This window comes from Anolis sagrei, chromosome 6, assembly GCF_037176765.1.
Source record: "Anolis sagrei isolate rAnoSag1 chromosome 6, rAnoSag1.mat, whole genome shotgun sequence".
Lineage (NCBI taxonomy): Eukaryota > Metazoa > Chordata > Lepidosauria > Squamata > Dactyloidae > Anolis > Anolis sagrei.
In genome coordinates this window covers 29,270,413-29,292,643 of record NC_090026.1, presented here as the reverse complement: position 1 = coordinate 29,292,643, position 22,231 = coordinate 29,270,413, and the positions used below count along the sequence as shown (strand labels likewise).

The window sequence follows — 22,231 nt, the reverse complement described above, 5'->3', positions numbered from 1 at the left end:
CTGTCTCTTTAGTCCTGTCGCCACAAGGGCTTAACCCGCAGATGATGAAGATGGAAAACTAAAAGCACAAGGTAGATCTGGATTTTCTTTTCCTTACCCTCCCAATGAACCACTCTTCCCAAACGGACAAAACATCACCAAAAAAAGCCCCTTCCGCTGCTGCCCAATTCCCAACAAAATGAACAAAGCTGTGCATCAGGCATTTGGTTTTTGCAAAGAAAAGTGTTTCTTGTCATTTTGTTGTGTACACAGTATACAATGTGAGTTTTACATATTGAGAGAAAAAAACGTCTCAGACACTAATAATAAACAATAAAAATATATAGGAACATCCAATAATACAGAACACAAATCCCATATCTCAGAACAATACCCTTGAGGCGCGAACAAGATACACAGAAATACACGTCGTAAAAAAGGGGGGCCTTCCGAGATCCAAATTGGGAGGGGGGGGGGCGGGGAGAAAAGAAGTCTCTTATTTTTTTTGTCACAGGAAGCAAAGGGCACATTTGTGTGTGTTCTCCATCATTTTGGAGCTGGGCCTTTCCAATTCTGGTAGTCAGGGTTTGGCGACTCAGTCCCCTCCATCCAGGAGTGATGCTTTCACAAGGTTTCGCATGGGATCGATGGCACCAGGTTTGTTGTTGTCCCGAGATGTCTCTTGGCTCTCCGTTCCTCAAATATCAACTTCGTACTGTGAAAACCTCCCTTTTCCCACCTCATTACTTCAAACCCACGTTCAGCTAAGCCTCGTTCCACACACAAGGTTCAAGCTACAATCCTTCACCTCTAAGTAAGGCCCAACAGCTCTTGGTAATCAGGTTTGTAAGGGAATTCTTAAAAAACTAAACTGCAAGCTTTTAAAATATCCAAGAAGGCAGCCAGTCCACCTCCTTCCCCTTTAAAAAAAATGAAGGGCCCCATTTTGAGTGGGGTTCACGGACACCAAATTTCCATCCACGCACACTCACATACATACTTGCCAACCTCTATTCATCCACAATAAATAATAGGGAGGAGGGTAGGATCTATGGGAACAGGGGGATGCTGTGTGTATATATAAAAGACCCTGACCTACCTAAACACCCACACGGGCCACTTGAAACACATGTCTGTGCTGTTCAGGGATATGTCCACAGTCGTTCTGCTGGGTTAAAGAGAGTTTGGTTCGCTCTCCACACCTGAAGTACCTTTTCACACCTCTTTCTCCTCTCGCTCCCCCATGAAAAAAGTAGAAGTGTGCTGGGGAATTTAGACATGCCCTGCGGATTTACAAAATAAGGATTTTTTTGAGGAAAAGGTGGAAGACTAAAGAATGGCAAATATCCGGAAAATTTAGATACCAAAATAAAATCAAATTGCATGTGCAGAGTGGATATTGGGTTGTTGTAGGTTTTTTCGGGCTATATGGCCATGTTCTAGAGGCATTTTCTCCGGCCATGAAAGCCTTCGACAATACAGAGTGGATATTATTATTTTATTTAAAATGAATTTTAAATTAGAAATGATGGGAGATTAATCAAATCCAATGGAAAGAAAAAAAGAACACTGGGAGCAAGAATGAGGTAGACATTTGCTGGGACATGGGAATCTGGTGGGGTGGATCTACAAATGGGAAAATCACTAGGAAGATTCAAGGGTTAAAAAAGGCAGAGGAGGACTGGCTAACTTACCACTATCGGTGTGCGAAGGAAATTATGAGGATGATCCAAAAGAAAACGAAAGATGTGGTGCAGCTCAGGGTAAAAATACTGGTGAACTGTGAATTGAAGATGTCATAGCCAGGGCTGGGACTTAGTCCTCTATCTAAAAGGTTCGTTTTAGCCTTTCAGCTCAGGGTTTAGGGGGGACCTTTGCTTAGGAGGGTGGGAGAGGGATAGGGACACAGAATCTCCCTTCCCCCTCAATAACAACAACAACAATGAGTTCTTAAAAAAATAATGACCTCCTAATGACAGTTTCAGTCCAAACCAAAGAACATCACAGCTACAATGAGAGAAAAAGAGAGAAACTCCTGCGCATCGTTAAGTTCAAGTTAGTCAAATACAATATGATACATAGACTTTTTATCCTATACAGTATATACAGCTGGGGGAGAGGGGAGCAGATGCCTGCCTTGTCAAAACACCGTAAAGGGGAGGATAGGGAGGGAAAAAAGGAGGACCCCTTTCCTCAAAGGAGCTCTGATCGCCCTCAACTGCAGTCCTCCCGTGATCCAAGAAGGGCCAGTTCAGAAATTCAGGGCAGAGAGACATATGGGGAGATTTAAGAAAACTTGGTGCAGGCAGTTTGTTATGGATGTAATTATGCTCCCTTCCTTGCCTATTAACTGTTAACTACTCCGAAGGGATATTGAGAAGGGTTAGGGGAGATGTTCCACATGTCCAAAAGAGCTAGACTCCTGAACTTAATGGTAAAAAGTAGAAGGAAAACAAAGTGGCTCGCGGCAGGTCCACCAGCAGCAATTATGAGTGAAAGAAGAATAATGCTTCAGAAAGAACACCTTCTGGAACAAGCTACGGTTGGGAAGGAGGATCTTGGCAATAAATATTCCTGTTAGAAGCAAGAACAGAGGTGACCGCTGTCAGTGGATGGGATGGTGGAGGCTTCCTTCTCCCCGCACCTCAAAACAACGGTTATTTGGCGGAGATGAGTTTGTTTGTGGACCAGGAGGGGCAGGATGGGGAAGCAGGATTACATCCTACCTGGTCAGACTGTGGATAATTAGATCCAACATGGTAACAAGGGTGGCCCAGCACACCATCCCTCACTCCAATTCTCAACTCTCTCTACGGAGAAGTAAAAGTTCTTGACAGAAGAGGTGCAGGACAGAACCCAAAAAACCCAGAACCTTTTGCTCGCTCCATTCTCTTTGCTGCGTTCCGACCCAACCTCCACCTTCCTTCACCCTGAAGAAACCCAGGAGTCCTGCATCCCAGCCTCCCAGCTCTAAATCACACACCACCTTGACCTTCCTATAGGTTCTCCTACTCTCCCACCCCCCACCAGAGCAGGGGGCAAGGCTGCTCAATTAGACATTTATACATTTATATATAAATAATATTTCTCTGTACAGCCAGGGCGAAAGGGAAAGGGGTTGTCCAACCACCCAATGTTTGATGAGAACCTTCCTCGACACGTCCTCTCTGCCATTGCAAACTTCCCACGCACCCCACCCACCCTAAAAGAAGGAGTCCCATCCCAGATCCTGCTTTGAAGGAAGAAAAAAAGAAAACCTGGAAAGGGAAGGGGTGGTGGTCAGTTGGGTCTGAACTCCTTGCTTGTAATGGTACCCCTCGACCTTCCTCTCCCCACTTCCTGCTCTGGCTCTGCAGAGGGGCGGGATTTAGGCGGCCCCTCCCGGGGCGTGGCTCTGGCGGCTGCGTCACGCACATTTGTTCTGCGCCTGAGTCAGCAACTCGCTGAAGGAGTCAAACAGTTTCTCTAGCCATGGCTGGTTGCGCATGCACTGCTGCACCACTTCCTCCTGGCCCAGGTCCTCATCCTGACCCTCAATCGCCGTCGTCTGGAGAAAGAGAGGATCAGACATTAGAGTCATGCACGAGTATTTTGAGAGAGCAACAGGCTGACATTTTAATGTCAACTTTTTGAATGTGTTACTTATATTGTTATATGTTTGGCAGAAAAAGAGCAGGATATGATGCTGCTTCTTATTTACAATTTATTTACAACATTTCTACCCCGCCCTTCTCAACACCCGAGGGGGGACTCAGAGTGGCTTCTTGAGAACTCTCCTCTGAGGAGGCATAATTGGTAAGTATAGCTGATGCTCGATATATAACCAAATGCTGCACTAGGAATCTGGAGGGATACTCCCTTTATATTAGACAAACAAAGTGTTTGGTTGTAATTGTATTTTATGATATGCTTTATATTGTGTCGGCACTGAATGGTGCCTGTTGGAAGCCGTCCTGAATCCCTCTTTGGAAGTTGAGAACGATGGGATATTAATGTTCTAAATAAATGAATAGTAAATAAATGCCTTAAATTACTTGATGCAAAGAACTCTGCTCTCTGGTACGCTTATCCTTCAGTCTACATTCACTGGGACCAGAAGCAACACAATGGTTTGGGGGTTGTTTGAAACACTTTTGATATGTTACCTTATTTATTTATTTATGTATGTATATACCGCTTTTCTCAACCCCTGTGAGGACTCAAAGCGGTTCACAACAAAGTAAATGCCAAAATTCAATGCCTCACAAAATATAAAGTACAACACATAACTAAAATAGCATATAACAATAGACTGAAACCAATAAATCATAATACATTGGACATAACAACAACAACAATGTATTTATATTCTGCCCTATCTCCCTGGACACAACAACAATACATCCATAGTAACGAAATTTGGCAATCCAACATATAAAAACAAATTATGACTTAACTAAAATTAAATAAAAATGCAGCCTGTTGTATCAGACATAAGACAAAACATCAAACATTGAACAGAAGCATCAATTTCCCAGTTCCTTGGGGGCAAATAGATTGAACATTGCTCAAGATATCTATTGAGCTGGTGGGGCAAACAGGGCACGGATAGGGATGATAGCTATTAATCAGAGATATAATGGCAGTATTAGCAACTACTACTACTACTCCTTCTCCTCCATAGACAAACATAAAATATAGAACATTCGATGTGGCACCAATCCTAAAGTTATCTTGACTACTTCATCTCACTCCCCAAATGCTTGCTTGAAAAGCCACGTTTTAAGTAGGTTCCTAAACTTTAGGAGGGAGGGGGCTGATCTAATCTCGCTGGGGAAGGAGTTCCACAGGCAAAGTGCCACCACCAAGAACACCGTCTCTCATCTCCACCAGTTGCGCCTGCGAGGGTGGTGGGACCGAAAGCAGGACCTCCCCAGCCGATCTTAATGCTCTGACTCATGAAGGGAGAAATGTTTGGATAGGTAAGCTGGACCAGAACCGTTTAGGGATTTATAAGCTAAAGCCAGCACTTTGAATTGTGCTCGGTAGCAAACCGGCAGCCAGCGGAGCTGGCTCAACAGGGGGGTTGTATGCTCCCTGTGTGTTGCTCAAGTCAGAAACCTGGCTGCCACCCATTGGACTACATGAAGCTTCCGAACAGTCTTCAAAGGCAACCCCGATGTTCAATTTGACCTATTGGAATATTAAAATAGCCCTCCAAAATCAATGCCTATCAGCTTCTTCTATTGTCCACCCCAGGCATCCTGAAACTGCGGCTCTCCAGCTGTTTGGGCCTCCAACTCCCAGAAGCCCTAATGAGCTTGTTTAATTGTCAGGAATTTTGGGAGTTGAAGGCCCAAACAATTGGAGGACTGCAGTTTCAGGATGCCTGGTCCACCTTATGCAAGCACAAATACACCAAGGATAGCAATCAGTTCCATCAGCTTGACTGGTCTTTGGAAAATAAGGTATCCAATTCAAGAGATATTCCACCCCACAAAGCCAAGCGTAGCCATATTTACTGTAGCTATACATACACATATGTATTTATATGTCTGCATCTACATTTTTATCTATGCGACACTTGTCATCTTTTAGCTGCTGTTTTCACAGGGCTGCAGACATTCAGAGAATGATTCCTAAAATCACTTGTGCAGTCAGGTTTCCATGGCATCAAGTGTGCATAGCAGAGAGAGAGGAAGACTCTCTTTCCTGTCAAGGCAGACCAGTTCATAATTCTTGGAATCCACAGAAAACTGCCTGCACCAGATTTCTGTGAAATAACACTTAGCCTGTTTGTTTGTGAGAGGTTTGAGATAGAGAAACAATGGATGAGCAGGAGTACAACTGGGATAGAAATGGTACTGGTGTTCTGCTCATCTCAAAAGTGATCCCAAAAGTGGAAACAAAATGGTATGGTTGGTATCTTACCTCATCCTTACAACGCAGAAAAGTGTGGTACTTGTAGTGGTGAAGGGAATGGTACAGAGTGTAGAAAAAGGACTTCTCCACTTCCACGCTGAATTCCTGTCAACAATAACAGCACAAAGATGAAAAGGAGAAATCATTCAAGAAAATCAAAGATCATAGCTTCTTCTTGGATTTGAGTCCACAAGTTCCTCACTTACATAATCCCAAAATCACACTGCTGACCTTTTACAACAGTAGTATGAAACTGTGATTCTTCAAATGTTATGGCTGCAATACCAACCAGACTTCACCAACAGTGAAGAATCATGGAAGTTACAACCCCAAAACATCTGGAGAGCTTATGGACCACTTCTGGCTTCAGTGATATCAAGGAAGCTCCACTTTCCTTTGCCTACTTTGTACTCTTGTCACATCTTCCCCTTCTGCTAAACCACCCATGCCTTCCTATTACTGAACATTCCTATTTTCATTAGTGCCTAAAATTCTAAGACAGTAGTTCCCAACCTTTTTTTGACCAGGGACCACTCTCCAACATTAGTACCAAAAGGGTTACGAATCAGTTTTTGGCCAACTTTAGATTCAGTTTGGTTATTTGGGGTGCTGACTCAGAAAACTGCATTGGATAAACCACATCAGATCTAGTTTCTGATACAGAACATGTGCCACCCAGTAGTTGCTATCTGCTCACCCACAGAAAACCATATTTAATAAGCCTTGGCACTATAAGAGGGTTTCACAAGACCAGTCACTCTTGTTGCAATGGTGTAGTAAAGGTGAGGCTGCGGACCATATTTTAGTTCTTGCGGACCACTGATGGTCCATAGGCCACAGGTTGGGAACCACTGCTCTAAGACTAACCTCAAGTTTTTACTTGTAATGTAGTCTTCTTTACCTCTCTGACCCTGACAAGTCCTGGATACATATGGAAATGAAGTAGTATATAGGAATGGAAAAAATGGCCAGAAGGACCATGAAGCCCTTGAGCACATTCACAATACAATTTATAGCAATATGTTCCACTTTAACTGCTATGACATTTTATGGCAACCTGGGATCTGTTGTTTGGTGAGGCCTAGGATTCTCTGGCTGAGAAGTTTAAAAGGAAGGGGCCTAGGGTTGTTAGGAATTGTGGGAGTTGAAGTCCAAAACCCCTGGATGTCCCAAGTTTGCCCATGCCTGCTCCACACGATAGACCATATTGAAGACAGACTAATGGTCTGATTCAGTGTACAGCAGCATATATTGCTGTTATCTTTATGTTCTGAAGTTCATTGCTATGTTACAGATTTCAGTTTTGTTAAGGGGTAAGAAAGAAAAACTCATAATAGGTGTTCTCCTTCAATCAGAAGGCAAACTACAAAGCTTCAACATCAATGGGAAAGGACTCTTTATTCTGAAGAATAGGCTTGGTTTAGACAGAGGAGAATGGATATGTGCCAGAAGTGGAGAACCTGTGACCTTGTGTAACAAAATTTGAAAAAAGTTCTGTTCACAGTTTGAAAGTGTCATTTTCTGTTTAAATTTGCTGTACTTACTTTGAAAGTACAGTAGTTGATATATTCCTTGTGCTGGTCAATGACCGAAATAAATGATTTGATTTGATATACTCCAGAAACTTTGTTTTTGTGGCTACCACCAACTATTTTTTTTCAGTGTCAGGAGCAACTTGAGAAACTGCAAGTCACTTCTGGTGTGACAGAATTGGCTGTCTGCAAGGACATTGCACAGGGGACACCCAAATGTTTTACTATCTAGTGGGAGACTTCTCTCATGTCCCCGCATGAGAAGCTGGAGCTGACAGACAGGAGCTCATTCTGCTCCCGGATTCGAACTCCCAACCTTTCGATCAGCGGTTGTGCTGGCACAAGGGTTTAACCCATTGCGCCACCGAGGGCTCCTAAAAATTATGTTGAATTGGTATCTATGAGATATTATGGTAATTGAAAAATGATAGCAAAACATGCTGCAGGATGTCCTGCAATAACAAAGTTTTTGCCTTTTAATAAACTTCTTCCATGTTTTTCTGACAGAACCAATTAGGAAATGACATGTATAACCCAAAAACAAAAACCGTGATACATGGTGCCATTGTTGGATCGCAATGTCCATCTACCCTGAATACTGCATCTACAGCCCGACCTAGATGGGAGTCTAACAACACCAAGCTGTAGTTTCCTCATTTCCAATGTATATCCATGCATACATAACATATATGGTTTGCAATGAGAAGGTATCAGATTCAATGCCTGCAATATATATATACCATGATGAGATTGTAGAGAGCCGTGCTCACTGATGTAAAGCAAGAATAAACAATGTGCTGCCGTATTAGAGCAGCCATGAGTCAATATAGCCCTTGAAGATTGATTATGGGAGTTACAATTGGAGCTGTGGTGGTGCAATGGGTTAAACCCTTGTGCTGGCTGAACTGCTGACCCGAGGGTCAGCGGTTCAAATCTGCAAGATGTGGTGAGCTCCTGTCTGTCAGCTCCAACTTCCCACGCAAAGACACGAGAGAAGCCTCTCACAGGATGGTAACACATTTGGGCATCCCCTGGGCAAAGTCCTTGCAGATAGCCAATTGGCTCACACCAGAAGCGACTTGCAGTTTCTCAAGACATGATTTTAAAAATGGGAGTTTTGGTCCAAAAATGTCTGGATGGACACAACTACCTATCTTTGGTGCAAATAGGATGAGTGCTCTGAGAGGAAAAACATTATTTCACATGTTCATCAACCAGGGTCATGAACCAGTATGCAGGTGGTTACTAGAAGGAAGGAAGATTTTAATTCCAACATTCTCGGGTAAGGAAATGCAAAGCAATCACACAGTCTTTACGAATCTCAAAGATGCACATTCTGAATCATAAGGACGGTCTTGCTGATATAGTTAACTGTCAGTGGACTCAGTAGCAATGACCTCTGTGTCTGAACTGGGAATACTGCTGGTGAGGAAAACTATTATTCCGCTCTGGAATGTTCTCCTGTGTAAACAAAGTTGTCAAAAATGTTCATTTCATGCGTCTGAGGAAGTAGAGGAATAAATCTACGGGGCGGTACTGATGGGAAAACTGCCTTTGCTCCTCCTCTGCATCAGTGCTTCTCAGGCTATCTAATGTAAGAGATAAGCTTCACTCCAAAAGTGCCTGTCAGCTACAGTTCTTGCTTGCTGCTCACAGACTGGCACTAATCCATGGACCATCACTTTGGGCAGTAACACAATTATAAGTCGCACTACAGAGTTGAGCTATCTCTCAAGATGTCCTCCTTGGGATCAAGGTGGCATCTTTCAAAGTTCTATAAACAAATAATGAATAAAGCTATCCAGAGCAAAACTGTTTGTGGATATATACCCCTTGCCCAGTGCCCTGTCTCAACTAAATGAGAGAGGAAAATGCAACACAGTTTCCTCTTTTATGCAATCCCACACCAGCTCTGGTTAGGGTCACTTTGGACTATCCCTCTGCACGCTCTGGCTTCAATCTCTGTCAACTGCATAACTGATTACATATTTTTCAATTAGTATTTTGTAATCAGGCCTTCTTGATATAGGAAAGAGGAATCACAATTGTCAGACTTCCACCCAGCACTGGACAATTGCATTTTTGTTTTTACTGTGAAATCTTCACCCTCTCTGTACTTAACAGAACTACAGTTCCCAGTAGTCAGAGGGACGTACTGCAATACTCTATCACTATTACTTTTCTATGTGAATAGGGATACTCAAATACTCTGGGTATTTTAAACGGAACTATAGAACCGGCTAAAAACAGTACTGCATTTCCTTACAGATGAACAAAGCAGGCAAAAAGAGCTGTATAGAAACAGATAGAGAAAGTTGGCGCAGGGAGAAGGAGATCCCGTGAACTGCCATATCAATGAGGAAGGATGGGAAAATCATTGCAGATATTCATCTTCAACACACAATCTATGGATTAGTGGTGATCATAACATTTGTTCGCAATGACAAGATGGTAGCTTTTTGAGAAAGATTAGGAAAATGTATCCCCCCCCCCCCCCCGTTGGTGCAGTGGGTTAAACTGCTGAGCTGCTGAACTTGTTGACTGAAAGGTTGGTGGTTCAAACCCAGGGAGCGGGGTGAGCTTCCACTGTCAACCCCAGCTTCTGCCAACCTAGCTGCTCCAAAACATGAAAATGAGTAGATCACCGTTTCGGCAGGAAGGTAATTGCGCTCTATGCAGTCATGCTGGCCACATGACCTTGGAGGTGTCTACGGACAACGTCGGCTCTTCAGCTTAGAAATGGAGATGAGCACCACCCCCCAGAGTCGGATACAACTAGACTTCATGTCAAGGGAAAACTTTTACCTTTACTTATGGGAGACAAATTAAGAAGTATGCTGCTTTTGACTTGTGATCAGAAACAATATATTTCTGATTACTAGATTGAAGGGATTGGAAACTAACTTCCTCATATTCTGGTTTAGAACTTCCCAGAACCTTTAAACTGGCCAGTATTGAAAACAGCATTCTTTACATTTTTAGGTTTTTTTGTCCCGTGGGAGAACAGCTAACACAGCAATTACTCGCTTCTCAACTTGTTCAAGAGAAAGTCAGTCCTGTGATTGAAAGCCCTATGTAGCACTGCATTAATTTGTCAAAACGAAGTAAACCATTGTACATACGATAGATGTTCTGTACTGACCTATCTATTCAGAATATCACTACAGGAGTCTTTCATGTAGTTGTATACTGGAACATGTGGAATTGTTGTTTGCTACTGTTCATTCACATCTTATTGAGAGCAAGAGCTAGATCAGCCTTTCACAACTCCATTAAACAGTTTAATGGTTACGATGGGATTATAAGAATTATCAGTAGAGATACAACAAAATATAATATGTATTTTACTTGATATTATTACTTATTTCACCCTCTTTTGCTAGGTTTGGACAGATTAGGAGAAATATTGCTAAGGCCCCCTTCTACACTATCCTTATATCCCAGATCTGATTCCAGATTATCTGCTTATCCTAGATTATATGGCATTGGAGTCTCATATAATCTGGTTCAGATAACGTGAGATGAGATCCTGGGATAGAAGGGGCATTAGATATCCAGATACATAAACCTCACTTGCCTAGTTTCCAACAGACCTCACAACCTCTGAGGATGCCTGAGCGAAATGTCAGGAGAGAATGCTTGTGGAATATGGCCATACAGCTCGGAAAACTCACAAGAGCCTATTATCATTATTATTACCAACTCCATTCAAAATGAACCATAACTATGGGAGAGCAGTTTAGCAACACATGGAAAAGCTCCCTATCCCTTGCTCTAGCAATTCAGCACCATTTTTAATAACAAATTTGTAAGCTTGCATTTTATGTTTAATCTTTATTCTGTGTATTTTAATAAGTACTTTGTAGATATATGTTTTAATATGTTTTAATTTACGTGCTTCAAAAACACGTGTCCATGGTTTTGTCTCTTCTCCAGTCGCTGGGCCTCGTCCTCAACCAGGAGAAGTCAGTGCTGGTGCCGTCACAACGCATTCAATTCATCGGGGCCCTGCTAGACTCCGTCGCCGAGAGAGCCTTCCTGCCCGGGGACCGGCTCTTCCTGGTCTGCGGCGTGAAGGCCATGCAGACCGTACAGGACTGGGTGAGGTGACCCTCCCCCAGGCACGTTAGACACAATGCATGCCCATCCGTATTAGGATATAAGTTGGGGCAGTTGGAGCACCGCTTGAATGAAGTGGTCGCCATTAGATCCTAGCGGAATAGCTAGATAGAGCTCCAAGGCAATCGAAGTCAACAGTCCGGGTCAATCAACGGCAAACAGGGTCCACAAGCACAAATCCAATACCTTAGTCAAAAAACAGTCCGTATTCAAAAGTCCAGTAAAGTCACACAGAGAAGCTCGCACAGAGAAAGAAGGTTCTCAGGCTCCCAACAGGAGAGCGGAAAAGAGAACTGCTGGCTAGTCCCGCCCACGGACTACTTATACTCGGGGAGAGGGTGGGCGGGCCTAGCTGGGGTCTAAATTGTTATTTTTCTTTCTAGAAAGTTCCGAAGGCTTTACTGCGCAGGCGCATAAATATCAAATGTACGATTCACAGTGACTACGACAGGAAAGTGTATTTTGCCGAACGTTTTAAGATGATCCTGTGTCTTTAGCAATATTGTAACCCGCCACAAGGTGAGGTGGGTAAGAAACAAAATTATTATAATGATTAATTGATCCGAGTCACAAAAAAGTTCACCAGTTTAAAAAAAGCTAAAAGGGTAGAAGTATTACATGCAGGAGCCTTTTCACAGTGCAGTTATATTTTAGGGATCTTCTTTAAACTGCCATGGCTCCAACCTACGAAATCATGAGATCTGTAGAGATATTTAGAATTCTTAAGTGGACCTCCAGATCCCAGGATTACACATGATGTTGCCAAAGTAACCAGAGGAATTGTAGTGCTGTAACTGTTCAGTGTGAAAGTGCTCCAAATTTAAGAAGAGAGGAAAGGGGTTAGGAACAAGGTGTAGGGAGCCCCACCATGATGAACTTGGGCTCCTTTCACACAGCTGAATAAAATCTCACATTTTCTGCTTTGAACTGGAATATGTGGCAATGTGGACTCAGATAATCCAGTTCAAAGCAGATACTGTGGGATTTTCTGCCTTGATATTCTGGGTTATATGGCCATGTAGAAGGGCCCTTGGTGTCAATCTGAGAACAGGGAGACCCAAGTTTAAATTCCTGCTCAATGTTAAACTGTCATCTGGTAAATTTCGATTCTCAGTTTAACTTATGGAAGACTAAAAGAGGAATGAGGGAATTACATGCCCTGCATTTCCTAATGAACAAACAACAAATACCGATCAATACACATCAGTGTATCACAGAATCATGAACACCAAATTTTGGTTCCCGACACGTACCTGCGGTTTGGATACATTCTTCTTGAGTTTGTTGAGCGTCTTGCGGTTGTAAGGCTCACCACTCGGACGTATCTTAACTGTGGTGTCGCATGTCTCGGCATGGAGTTGGGGAAACGTGTGGAGCGCCTCCTAGGTGGAACATAAATTATGAGACCGCAGTGTCCACAGAACTGACTGTCAAATCAAATGTATCAGTGTTTCTCAATCTCAGAATCAGAATCCCGGGGGGGTCGCGAGGGGGTTTCAGAGGGGTCACCAAAGACCATCAGAAAATCTCTCCACCTGTCCTTCTCTTCCTTTTTGGAACCAGACTGTGAATCCTCCCACCAAAAGCCCTCCTCCACTATTGACTGGCCTCTCAGCAATGAGACTCCAAGTGGAGGAGGGGAGAGCAGGCTTGCTTGGCGCATGGCAGTGCAGTACACATGTGCGGGTGAGGGAGAAGTTTGGGAAGTTTGGCCCAATTCTATCACTGGTAGGATTCACAATGCTATTTGATTGTAGGTGGACTATAAATCCCAGCAATGACAACTCCCAAATGTCAGGGTCTATTTGCCCAAATAGAGTTCACATTTGGGCATACTGAGTATTCGTGCTAAGTTTGGTCCAGATCTATCATTGTTTGAGTTCACAGTGCTCTCTGGATGTAAGTGAACTACAACTCCAAAACTCAAGGTCAATGCCCACCAAATCCTTCTAGTATTTTCTGTTGGTCATGAGAGTTCTATGTGCCAAGCTAGGTTCAATTCCATCATTGGTGGAGTTCAGAATGCTCTTTGATTGTAGGTTAACTATAAATTCCAGCAACTACAACTCTCAAATGACAAAATCAATCCCAGGCAACTCTACCAGTATTCAAATTTGCATGTAACAGGTATTTGTGCCAAATTTCATCCAGTGAATGAAAATACATCCCACATATCAGATATTTACATTTACAATTCATAACAGTAGCAACAAAAATAATTTTATGGTTGGGGATCACCACAACATGAGGAACTGTATTAAGGGGTTGCAGTATTAGGAAGGTTGAGAAACACTGGTCTATACACTCAAGCCCATGAGATGGGGAACAGATTGGGCATTTAAAAGAAGGCAAAGAATGAAGGTAACGTCAAAAGCTGGAGATGTAATACCCACTGAGCAAACTGGGAGAAAAGAAATATGCTCTGCCCCATAAAAAGCATAGGAGAGACAGGAAGTAAACTAACAGTTATTAATAACTATTTCTAGACCGCCCTCTCTCCTCGAAGGAACTCAGGGCAGTTTACACACAAAAAGGTAAACATTCAATGCCTCAAATAAGTACCAAATGTTCAAAATAAATACAGAATAGTGCACAATAACAACGGTAAAATAATCTAAGAATTAAGAAATGAAATGAAAAACAAAATATAGACAATCCAGTCAGACATAGTGAAGTAAAACATGAGTAAACATTAAGACATATACCCTAAACTACAATTAAAATACATTACATTAAAGATGGCTAAGACAGAAGTTCATTCAAAATGTATTGCAGCAGCCATATAATACAATGGGTTAGCCAGCAATTCCAATGACTTAAAGTGTCCTAGTCCTCCTCCAACCTGCTCCTGAAACCTTTAAATAATAAATTATATTTTTTCATTGATGTACTACTCTTTTAATTATATTCTCAATAATTTGAACCTAAACTCTCTGGATGGAAAAGCAGGCTCAGTTCCATCACGCCTCGGCCCAGAAGCAGATGAAAGGCTATTTAGTCCATACCTGCAGTGATGGGTTAAGAGACACCCTCTTCAGCACTTTTTTCTTGTGATCATTCAGTATCCCATCAATCTTCCTCATAGGTGGGAGGTAAAGTTCATCTGGAGAAGGATGGTCAAAACAAATGACAAGCATGAACAGACTCAGAAGTGGAATTGGCAGATCTAAAGACAAGCAAGAAGAACCCTCCACCTTGTGCGACTGTGGAGCAGAACAAACAACTCAGCATCTGTATGCTTGCCCACAATGCCCTGCCTCATGCACAGAGGAAGAATTGTTTAAAGTATTGTCAAAGGCTTTCATGGCCAGAATCACTGGGTTGTTGTACGTTTTTCAGGCGGTATGGCCATGTTCCAGAAGCTTGCTTAAAGGTACAGACAATGCAGTCGCTGTTGCCTGTTTTTCATCTAAAACTATCTAGCATTTGTGATCCCTTTGAGTTAACAGTTTTAGATAAACTACTTTATGCAATGTTTTTGACAAGAAATAAATAAATAAATAACAAGTAATTTTAAAATTTTGGTGGGGGGGGGGGGGGGAGGTCAGATGTAGACACTTGTAACTGAAGTCATTTGCGGGCCAGAGTTCTATCCAGGAAAGGGGAGTGGCACAGCAAGATTTAAAAGGTCACACACTGGCTTTCTGAAGATGCTGGGATCTCTGGGCAGGGCTTGCCTTCTTTGAAAAAAAGGTGCTGATGTTTTATCCCATTATAAAATATGTCACATCTTCAAAGTTGGACTACAATCAATCACCTAAAGAAAATGAACTCAGACTTGGCCACGGTAGTCCATGCTCTGGTTACATCCCGAATAGACTACTACAACGCACTCTACATGTGGTTGCCTTTGAAGACTGTTCAGAAGCTTAAAATGGTCCAATGGGCGACAGCCAAATTGCTCACCGGAGCAGTGTACAGGGAGCATATAACCTCCCTGTTATGTCAGCTCCACTGACTACCAGTCTGCTACTGAGCACAATTGAAAGTACTGGCTTTAGACTATAAAGCCCTAAACCAGTGGTTCTCAAACTGTGGGTCCCCAGGTGTTTTGGCCTACAGCTCCCAGAAATCCTAGCCAGTTTACCATTTGATATGTTTTAATGTGTTTTTAATTCTGTCTTAAAATGCTTATTTTAATTGTACATTGTTTTAAGGCAGGGGTCGTCAAACTTTTTAAACAGAGGGCCAGGTCACAGTCCCTCAAACTGTTGGAGGGCCAGATTATAATTTGAAAAAAATGTGAATGAATTCCTATGCACACTGCATATATATTATTTTGTAGTGCAAAAACACTTTAAAACAATACAATAATTAAAATGAAGATCAATTTTAACAAGTGTAATCAATTTTAACAAGTGTGAAGTGTGGGCCTGCATTTAGCTGACGAGATAGAATTCTTGTTGTTGTTGTGTGCTTTCAAGTCATTTCAGATTTAGGTTGACCCTGAGCAAGGGCCAGGTAAATGACCTTGGAGGGCCGTAGTTTGAGGACCCCTGCTTGAAGGTATCAAATAGTTGCCTATTTATTTTATTTATTTCCAGTATTTCTACCCCATCTCTTCTCTAAATCTGAAGGGGGACTCAGGACGGCTTACATTTTGGCAGTGATTCGATGCCACTACAAATGTCTAAAGCTGCCTTGAGTTCCCTTCAAGGTTGAGAAGGGCAGGACATAAATACAGTAAATAAATAAATAAGATTATGCTAATTTCATAGCATAACAAACTATAGTAGTGGAAAGGTCACTTCTTTGGACAATAATTTATTTATTTATTTACTATACTTGTATACTACCCCTCTCAAGGCGGTTTACATTTGGCACTCAATGCCCCAAAAGATAAAATACAGTCAAAAACAATTGCATATAATACAAACAGTATAAAAACAATGAACAATTAAAACCAGCGTTTCATCATTAAAATCATTTCCCATCACAATGTCCTGTCGTTCCATGATGCCTGCTCATGTTCTGCAAATGCCTGCTCAAATAGCCAGGTTTTAACTCTCTTTCGAAATGTTAGAAGGGAGGGGGATGATCTAATGTCCCTAGGGAAGGCGTTCCATAACTCCTAGAATACACCAGCCAAAATGATCACTGGTCACTGTGGATGTGGGATTCCGGAAGCCTGAGACTAAAATAAATCTGCATGTATTTCCCAAGCTCAAAAGATGCATAGTGAAAAACATAGTAGAGTTATTTAGTCACAAGACAACATTATTCTTACCAGTGCCCTGCATAGCACAAAATCTGGTATTTCATGCTTTGTATGAAAAGAGCAGCAAGTTTCTAATTTCTTATCATTGGTAACAAAGAGCAGAATATTCTGTTAGAAATATTATAAATTAACTAGGTATTTTTAATTACAAAATGTGAGTCAAGCACTGAAAGCGTTAAATGGATACAATAACTCAGCAAAAGCTGCAGTTCTATATAAGCAGGTGTGCCTATAGCTTAGTAGTCTCAGTCTGTGAGAGGTTTCTGTGGAAGAAGGGTCTCAGTGTGTCCGTAGGCCTCAGTATGAGAAGGCCCCATGGTTAGTTCGCCTCAGTGGGAGAAAGGCCTCTGTGTGAGGCAGGCCTCAGTGTTAGTTCGCCTCAGTGGGAGAAAGGACTCAGTCTGAGAGAGTCATCAGTATTAGAATGCCTCAGTGTGAGAGGAAGCTCCAGTGTGAAGGCTGCTGTGTGTAAAAAGCTACTGTATGAAGCTCCTGTGTAACTTCGGTGTGAAAAGAGGCCCAGTGTGGAAGCAAGTTTAAAGAACTTTGTTTATGGGTTGTTGTAGGTTTTTTTTTTTTCAGGCTATATGGCCATGGTCTAGAGGCATTCTCTCCTGACGTTTCACCTGCATCTATGGCAAGCATCCTCGCCACACTACCTCTGAGAATGCTTGCCATAGATGCAGGCGAAAAGTCAGGAGAGAATGCCTCTAGACCATGGCCATATAGCCCGAAAAAAAAAACCTACAACAACCCAGTGATTCTGGCCATGAAAGCCTTCGACAACTTTGTTTATGTTATGAAAAACATGTTTTTGTAAAAAGTGCAACCATATTATTTTGCTATAAAGAAAAGCCTCCTATGGAAGAGATAACATTGGTCTGTGTGTTTTTGTTCTTTTTATCTCTTTGGACTACTGGTGCAGGGTCATGCTGCTGCTAAGTTACTCTGCTGTGCATTTATGGGAAGGGTCTTTTGTTAATAAGCCCACTTGCCCAACGTATTTAATATCCAAGCAATTTCTGTTCCAGGAAGATTCCTGGCCAGTACTTCTTGAAAGTAAACGCCTTTTAAGTCTCCAAACAACCAATAGTAATAGAAAAAATGAGGAGCTCAAGTCTGATAATAAGTAGAAAGAACAATGACTGAATTTCCCAAGAACTGGCATATGGGAGCAAAACATCTGTGACTTCTAATGAGTTCCCTCTTGGGATGCTCATGACAACAAATGTGCCGTTATGTAAGAGTACATACCATTTGTATCCTCAAGAGCTTGAATCATGTCTGGGTCGAGGGCAGTGCTGACCAGCATTTCCACATAGCTGCGGTACATCTCCTTCATGGCTCGTGTGTTGAGAATACGGCCAGTCAGCACACGCTCTAGAGAAGAGATGGAATATTGCATTTAAGTCATCTACAATCTGCCTTCCCTTAAATCTTTGATGCGGCTTAGACGTGACAAAACACAAGGTAGCTAACAGAAAAATAAACACACAAGTAAAGAAAGAAAATAAAATCACGGTGGAACACAGCCCTCCAAAAACAAAACCCAACCTGTGATGAAACATATATTAATGAGAACCCTTTCCAGCTATCATTCTTTTCTTTTTTTTCCGTGTCAGGGGCAACTTGAGAAACTGCAAGTGGCTTCTGGTGTGAGAGAATCTGCAAGGACGTTGCCCAGGGGACACCCGGATGTTTTACCATCCTGTGGGAGGCTTCTCTCATGTCCCTGCATGAGAAGCTGGAGCTGACAGACAGGAGCTCACCCTGCTCCCCGGATCTGAACCGCCACAGTCCTGCTGACACAAGGGTTCAACCCACTGTGCCACTGGGGGCTCCTAGCTACCCTTCTGATTCAAATGGAAAAAAATTCCTCAAAGCCCCATTCTGCCATGCAGGAAAATACAATCAAAGCACTCCTGACAGATTGTCATTCATTCTTTGATTAAAATCCTCCAGAGGAGACTGCGCCACATTCTGAGGCACCAACACATTCCACTGCTCAACAGCTCTTACTGTCACAAAGTTCTTCCTAATGGTTGTGGAATATTTTCACCTCTAATTTGAATCCATTGTTCCATTGTGTCCCAAGGCCCTTCCACACAGCCATATAACCCAGAATATCAAGGCAGGAAATCCCACAATATCTATTTTGAACTGGGTTATCTGAGTCCACACTGCTATATATCCCAATTCAAAGCAGATAATGTGGGATTTTATTCAGCTGTGTGGAAGGGGCCTTAGAGACTCGATAAAATTCTCTTCTTCGTCATTATCAGGGACAGTTTCTCCACAAGGATTTTTGGTATCTCTTACTTCACTTCTCGGGCCAACTGCTCCCAATGAATATTAAGAAAGAGGCACAGTCCTCGAGACTCACCTTCCTCACTCTGCTGATCAGGGCTGGACTCCGAGTCAGAGGAGGATGCTGCCTCTTTCAGCCATTTTTTCCTCTTCTTGGGAGGTGGCTCAGCTTTCACCTTGGCTGGCTTAGGCTTGGGTTTGGAGGTTCCACTGGCCGGGACAGCTTTCGTAAGAACGGGAGGTGGGGGGTCTGCTTTCTCCACTTTGGGGGGCTTCTCTGTTTTGGCCGTTTTTTCCACCTTGGGAGGCTTTTCTGCCTTCTCAAGCTTGGGGGGCTTTTCCAGCTTAGGCGGTTTCTCAGCCTTGGGGGGCTTTTCCGTTTTCTCTGCCTTTTCAGCCTTGGGGGGCTTTTCTGGCTTCTCAGCCTTTTCTGGGACTTCCACCTTCTCGGGTTTCTCAACTTTGGGTGTCACCGGGACCTTGGGGCCAGAGGCTTTGGGTTGGCTCTGTCTCCTGCACCAGGAAAGACACAGCATTGAAGTGTATATTCATGACCAAAACATTTCATCCTTGAGAGTGCAAGTTTACTGAAGTGGGCAAGTTTATAAACAGAGAGGTTGTAATGCAAGGGAAGGCAGTCTTCCAGCTGTTGTTGGACTGCAACACTTCTCATTCCTCACCTTTATCTATTCTGGCCAGGGCTAATGGAAGATGCAGTCTAACAACAGCTGGAATTACATACAAGAATTATCTGTAAAGTAAGGTTACAAGGCACATAACTTTCATAGGGAATTTTCACAGGAGAAGTTGGTATCGCTGCCATGTAGCGGGAAGCCAAAAGTGAACGAGCAGTGCCAGTCGTCAGTAGCTCATCATCTGGCATTGTGGTGAAGGTTAGACATGAGCATCCTCATACCGTTTCCCTTCACGTGCAAAGTTTGCACTGTAATACGTTATCTAAATGCTAAGGGTATGAATGCCGCTGTGATTCATCGCAAGATAGTTTCAGTTTTATGGAGAGGATGTAATGTCAAGACAGTATGTGGCAAAATGGGTACGGAATTTCAATTGCGGAAGGACGGAAATTCACAACAAAGACAGAAGTGGACAGCTGTCAACTGTGACTGATGACGTAGCTGAAAAAGGCAGCGGGAGACTTCTATGGCACAGTCATCAAAAACCCGCCCCACAGATGACAAAATGTATTGAACTGTATGGTGATTATGTGGAAAAATAAGGAAATACCTATGCTACAATCCATGTAAGCTTTACTATAATATTTTATTCTTCGTATTTTTTTAATAAAAAATATTGTAAACTTACTTTCCAGATATCCCTCATACAGCATGAACTTGGAACTTGGGAAGGAAACGGAATGAGGATGCTCATCTCTAACCTTCACCACAACACCAGTCAATGAGCTACTGACAACTGGCACTGCTCGTTCGCTTTCACTAGCTTCCCACTACACGGCAGTGATACACATTTCCCCCACAAAAATTCCCCGCGAGAACTATGTGCCTTATAACCGTACTTTCCGGATAACTGTACATTCCACATGTCTACTGTAACAGGAAAAATTAGGGACAGAATGAAAGTCTGGGATGAGGCCAACCTTATATCCATGTTTATGAGAAAAAGAAAACATAGTATAAGATGCCACCCAATTCACTGTTTGAACAGGAGATATAAATGGTCATCAGGAATGAAAAGAAAAGGCCAGAGAGGGATTCAAAGCTGTAAAACGTGTCAGTATAGCCCAGCTTAGAACATGAAAACATTATTTTAAAGAGCAACGCATTATTCATTGCCTGTTAACTTTTTATGAATAATATAACACAGTATTAATTACATATTCTTTAATTGCTTTTTATACAAAAACTATCAACACCTGCAACACAAAAATAGCCCTCAATCTTCAAGTTCCAGAAGAGGAGTGTATTATGCTTGATTTTCAATCAATCAAGCATAAATATGGAAGAAATGCCACTTAAACACCCGCCTATGCTGGAATAAATTCACATTAAGAAAGCAATTATTATGAGTGCTTTTGTAGATGAAGAAATATGCCCTCCCTTCTGTCCCTTTACCTGACAGCTTGCAGAGGCCGATGCCAAGGCTTTTTGGAGCAGACGCGTACATAATCCTTCTTGTTGATGTTCTCCAAGAACTTAACATAGAGGCGTTGGTATCGATTCTTCGCATCACCAAAATAACCCAGATACTAAAAAAGAGGAAGGAAAAAAAGAGAAAAGATAGCATGTTGAAAAGAGCAATGGGGGCTCTACACCAGGCATGGGCAAACTTGGGCCCTCCAGGTGTTTTGGACTTCAACTCCCACAATTCCCAACAGCCTCAGGCTCTTTCCTTTTCCCCCTCAGCCACTTAAGCCTCTGAGGATGCCTGCTACAAATGCAGGCGAAACGTCAGGAGAGAATGCTTCTAGAACATAGCCATATAACCCGAAAAACCTACAACAACGCAATAACTGCATTTCTTAATAATCAAGAACTGGGTCTGAGCTACTCTAACTTCGATCTCTTCCAAGGTTTCAAAGAGAGGGAAAAGCACCAATCACTACATCTCTCTGACAAACAAGGAGAGAGAGATCTCAAAGCGCACAGCACATATTCTCCACACTAAAGTGTAAAAAGGCAGATTCAAAAAGCTTGCAGTAGAAAAGTATCCATTTTAAATGGCCAATCAGAATAAGAGCAGAAACAGAGAGGAGAGAAGAAATTATATACATTCCAACTGTTATACAGAAGACATGGGCGAAGGGAAACTAACTGCTCCTCATTGAGGACTTGAGACTTGGGCAGTGTGCAGTTGAATTAATTTTTAATTAGTTTTTTCTTTTAATCATTACACGTAGCCCGCCCATTGTTACTGTGATTGCATTTATTGTAATTTTATATTGCTATGCATTCACATATTTTATGTAATTATGATGTTGTTTATTGTCTGCGTTTTCGGTTTTATTTGCTGTAATTTGTTGTTTGGGCTTGGCCTCATGTAAGCTGCCCTGAGTCCCCATCGGGGAGATGGTGGCGGGGTATAAATAAAGATGATGATGATGATCCCAACATACTGTACCTCTGCTAAAAAGCCATGACTTATTATCCAGAAACCCACCCATCCCACTACAGTCTGAAACAGTATTTTGTTACTGGCT

At 42.4% G+C, this 22,231-nt stretch overlaps 1 protein-coding gene across 1 annotated transcript in view; it reads right to left on the bottom strand.

The window, feature by feature from the left end:
- Positions 1-202: 202 nt before the first annotated feature.
- Positions 203-22,231, bottom strand: part of PRR12 (proline rich 12) — a 56,231-nt gene continuing 34,202 nt past the window's right edge. Inside the window, exons 8-14 of the mRNA XM_060780771.2 lie at positions 21,147-21,280; positions 19,133-19,569; positions 18,004-18,129; positions 14,537-14,634; positions 12,785-12,913; positions 5,890-5,985; positions 203-3,526 (exon numbers count right to left, since the gene is read on the bottom strand). Coding sequence (XP_060636754.2) covers positions 3,386-3,526; positions 5,890-5,985; positions 12,785-12,913; positions 14,537-14,634; positions 18,004-18,129; positions 19,133-19,569; positions 21,147-21,280 — 1,161 coding nt within the window. The 3' untranslated portion in view covers positions 203-3,385. The remainder of the gene's footprint in view (positions 3,527-5,889; positions 5,986-12,784; positions 12,914-14,536; positions 14,635-18,003; positions 18,130-19,132; positions 19,570-21,146; positions 21,281-22,231) is intronic.